The sequence below is a fragment of the Penaeus monodon genome, chromosome 27 (assembly GCF_015228065.2).
Source record: "Penaeus monodon isolate SGIC_2016 chromosome 27, NSTDA_Pmon_1, whole genome shotgun sequence".
NCBI lineage: Eukaryota > Metazoa > Arthropoda > Malacostraca > Decapoda > Penaeidae > Penaeus > Penaeus monodon.
In genome coordinates this window covers 26,424,688-26,427,843 of record NC_051412.1, presented here as the reverse complement: position 1 = coordinate 26,427,843, position 3,156 = coordinate 26,424,688, and the positions used below count along the sequence as shown (strand labels likewise).

Below are 3,156 nucleotides of genomic sequence, written 5' to 3'. Positions count from 1 at the left end.
TATCCAGTGTCAGATTTGGTTTACTGTTCAGTGTGGAGAATGTTACTTTATAACTTGAAATGAGGATATTTTATTTATTGTCAAAAGAAGTTAAAGTGAATTAGAAATAGATATTCATAAAGTAGCTACACATTATTTTAGCAATGCAAGATGTCTACAGATCTATGCTTTCAGTTTATAACTGTATTAGTCTAGACAAAAAAGTTTTATGTCAAGGAAAAATTGAAACTGAAGATACCATTTGATGCTGAATGGGAAGTGGATATATTCTTTTTTTTTTTATATAGTACTCTTTTGCTTGAATTGTTTAAGCTTGAAACTTATGAAGAAAGTGTAAAGAACATGTTGGCAAATGCTAGTATCTTGTAAGGGCTAGTAGACTCTTGTCTGAAGCAGGTGCTTGTGTTGCAGGTGGGCCGGGTGTCCCAAGGCAGGGCTAGCGGCCTTACCTGTCATGTCTGTGGTAAGGTGTTCAGCGGCAAGAACCAGCGCCAGCTGCTTCGCCGACACCTTCTCATCCACACTGGCGAGAAGCCTCACGCCTGTTCCCATTGTCCTTATCGCACTAATCAAAAATGCAATCTCAACATGCACATTGCCACCGTGCATCGTGCTGCCCCATTGCTGCACACAAACCTCACCCCAACGTATGCTTTAGCGCAGCCGGCATCCACCTCGCAAAGTTCAGCTCCAGCAGTGGTTAATTTTCGTAGCCTCGTTGCCAGGAAAGACAAGTAAATGATTTGTAGGATTTGTTTTGAATAAAAGTTGTCAGTGTTATATTTTCTTTATTATGCATATATATATTTTGGTCCCCCCTATTTTTTCTGGGACCACAAGACCGGAACAAAATCATGTAAATGAGATAAATTGTTAGAGGTTTGAGAATGGGTTCCAGTGATCTGCTTTGTTGTTTTCTAGACTGGTCTTGTGTGAATGAGGAGTTAAAGGTACAACAGTACAGTCAGATACACTAAGTGGGGATGTGTTGTGTGTTGCAGGGTGTGAGGGTAGGCGTGATAGCCCCAGGCGGGTGTGAAGGGCTTGAGGGGCGTGGGCTGACGTGCCCCGTGTGTGGCAAGGCGTTCAGCAGCCGCAACCGCCGACAAGATCTGCAGCGTCACCTCCTCTCCCACACTGGAGAGCGACCCTTCCCTTGCTCATTCTGCCCCTATCGGGCCTCGCTAAAGGGAAACCTCAAGAAGCACATACAAGGCCTTCACGGCCATCTAATTAAGAGAGTTGAAAATGAGGCAGTCTCCCCTAGTGCTCCAGTCCTCTCACCTCCTTCACAGAACATGCAGAGTATGACACATGGGAATGCTAACTTCTTGAGTTGAAGGAGTGTATGTTATTTGGGCTGCTCTACAGTGTTAGGGCATTTTCTTTTTTATTTCCCTCTTTTTCACTCATTTATCATGCTAAGTTTTGTAAAGGCTAAGAAACTTGTGCATAAGAATGGACGTTGCAACCAGCGACACGAATGGAGGCTGACGTGCGGTGTTGTTGTTTCAGGGGCGGGTGGCGTCTTGGCAGTCCGGGCTTGTGGCACATCGCCCACTCCTGCCAACCCCCTCTTCCCAGTCTGTTGCAGTTGAGTGCATAACATGTGGGAAGACCTTCTACGGATTCAACCGCAAGTTCCTGTTAAAGCGACACATGATCACTCACACTGGTGAAAAGCCTTTCCAGTGCCCACACTGTCCGCATAGAGCTAACTTGAAACAGAATTTGGAAGTCCACATTAAACGGAAGCATAGGGAGCAAATGCCTGCTGATTACGTGCCTTCAAGTGCAGCAGAAACTCCTTGAATAAGGAGTCTTTCATTGTATTTTTTTCTTTTTATTTTTTATCTTTAATGATTGTGCAGCTTTTTTTTATGTAAGAAGTGGTAATGGAAATGCGCCACTGGTGAAGCGGAAGGTTAAGTGTGCCCTGTATTGCAGGCGGGTGGAGGGACGTCGCAGGAGCAAGTGGGAGCTGTCCTTGAGAGTGGCACCTGCCCCTTGTGCGGCAAGCACTTCCCACGAGTCGCATCCTCGTGGCGGCAGAAATTAGAGCGCCATCTTCTCACCCACACGGGAGAAAAACCGTATCGTTGCCCATACTGTCCCCACCGCAGTGGTAGGAAGGATTCAATCAAGAGGCATGGCAGGATAATGCATCCTGATAAAGCCCCACTCTCAGCAGCGGACATTTTGTTGGCATGTGAGCAAACTGGCAATCAGTTTTGAAGCAAAACTTATACTGATGGTTAAGGCTGTGGTAAGGGGGAAAGATTTTTTTCCTGCTGTCTCTGTTCATCCTTTTAAGTGAACTATTTTGTTTAGAAGATGTGATTCACAGAAAATGTGTGCCTAAAGGACAAGAAGTGTGGAACACTGAGTGGTGGTTTGTGTTGCAGGAGGCTGGGGGCTCCTTGGATGTGGGGACGCTGCTTGCCTGCCTGGATGCGGAGCGGCGGTGTCGGGTGTGTGGCAAACAGTTCCAGCCAAGCCCCTCATGGAAGCAAAAACTGACGCGCCACCTCATGACCCACTCAGGAGAGAAGCCCTTCTACTGTCCCCAGTGCCCGCACCGGTGTGCTCGGAAAGACTCGTTGAAATTACACATCGCTCGCATGCATGGCTCGCTCCCACCCATCTAGGCTCGTCTTAATGATCTGTACTTTTGATTAGGTAAACACAAAGGCCACAGGGAGACTGAGTGGTTTGCATTTATATTGCAGGTTGACATTGCCCGAGAAAAATCTGCGTACACAACACCGCAGGGAGCAGATAGAAGACACCTTGAATCGAGAGTCTGCGCTCCACTGCTGAATGCAGACACTAACAATGTCAGTGGCATGTCTGGTGTGGTGGGAGAAAATAGCACCTTAACCATGTCAAGATCATGTAGCATTTGTGGCCATTCATTCTCGGGCATAACCTGGAAACAGAAGCTCGAGCGTCACTTACTGGTTCATACAGGGCAGAAACCCTTCCTCTGTCCCTACTGCCCTCATCGCACAAACCGCAAAGATGCCCTCAAATCTCATGTGGTGAACCTACACAAGGCTCACCTCATTAGTTAGTGTATTTTATAAGGACTAACATTGGTTTAGAGGGGGTTGTGATGCATAAACGAAGTCTGAGCAGCAAGAGTTGATGGGGGGA

The 3,156-nt window shown here is 46.8% G+C and overlaps 3 protein-coding genes across 3 annotated transcripts in view; all 3 read left to right on the top strand.

Annotated features, from left to right (window-relative positions):
- Positions 1-3,156, top strand: part of LOC119590733 (longitudinals lacking protein, isoforms H/M/V-like) — a gene marked incomplete in the record, with an annotated part of 51,210 nt that overhangs the window by 14,171 nt on the left and 33,883 nt on the right.
- LOC119590736 (zinc finger protein 2-like) lies at positions 1,249-1,941 on the top strand. Its single transcript, XM_037939427.1, has 2 exons — positions 1,249-1,305; positions 1,516-1,941. Exons 1-2 carry the CDS (start codon positions 1,249-1,251, stop codon positions 1,810-1,812), a joined length of 354 nt encoding a protein of 117 aa, XP_037795355.1. The 3' UTR covers positions 1,813-1,941.
- On the top strand, positions 2,105-2,723 carry LOC119590735 (gastrula zinc finger protein xLCGF3.1-like). The gene is made up of 2 exons (XM_037939426.1): positions 2,105-2,266; positions 2,406-2,723. The coding sequence occupies exons 1-2, from the start codon at positions 2,252-2,254 to the stop codon at positions 2,646-2,648; spliced, it is 258 nt and encodes an 85-aa protein (XP_037795354.1). The 5' UTR covers positions 2,105-2,251; the 3' UTR covers positions 2,649-2,723.

Bases quoted from the DNA above. Each gene is read 5' to 3' on its own strand.
- LOC119590736 (XM_037939427.1), top strand. From the start codon at position 1,249: ATGAGGCAGTCTCCCCTAGTGCTCCAGTCCTCTCACCTCCTTCACAGA. The intron at 1,306-1,515 runs GTATGACACATG...TTGTTGTTTCAG, and splicing joins TCCTTCACAGAACATGCAGA to GGGCGGGTGGCGTCTTGGCA.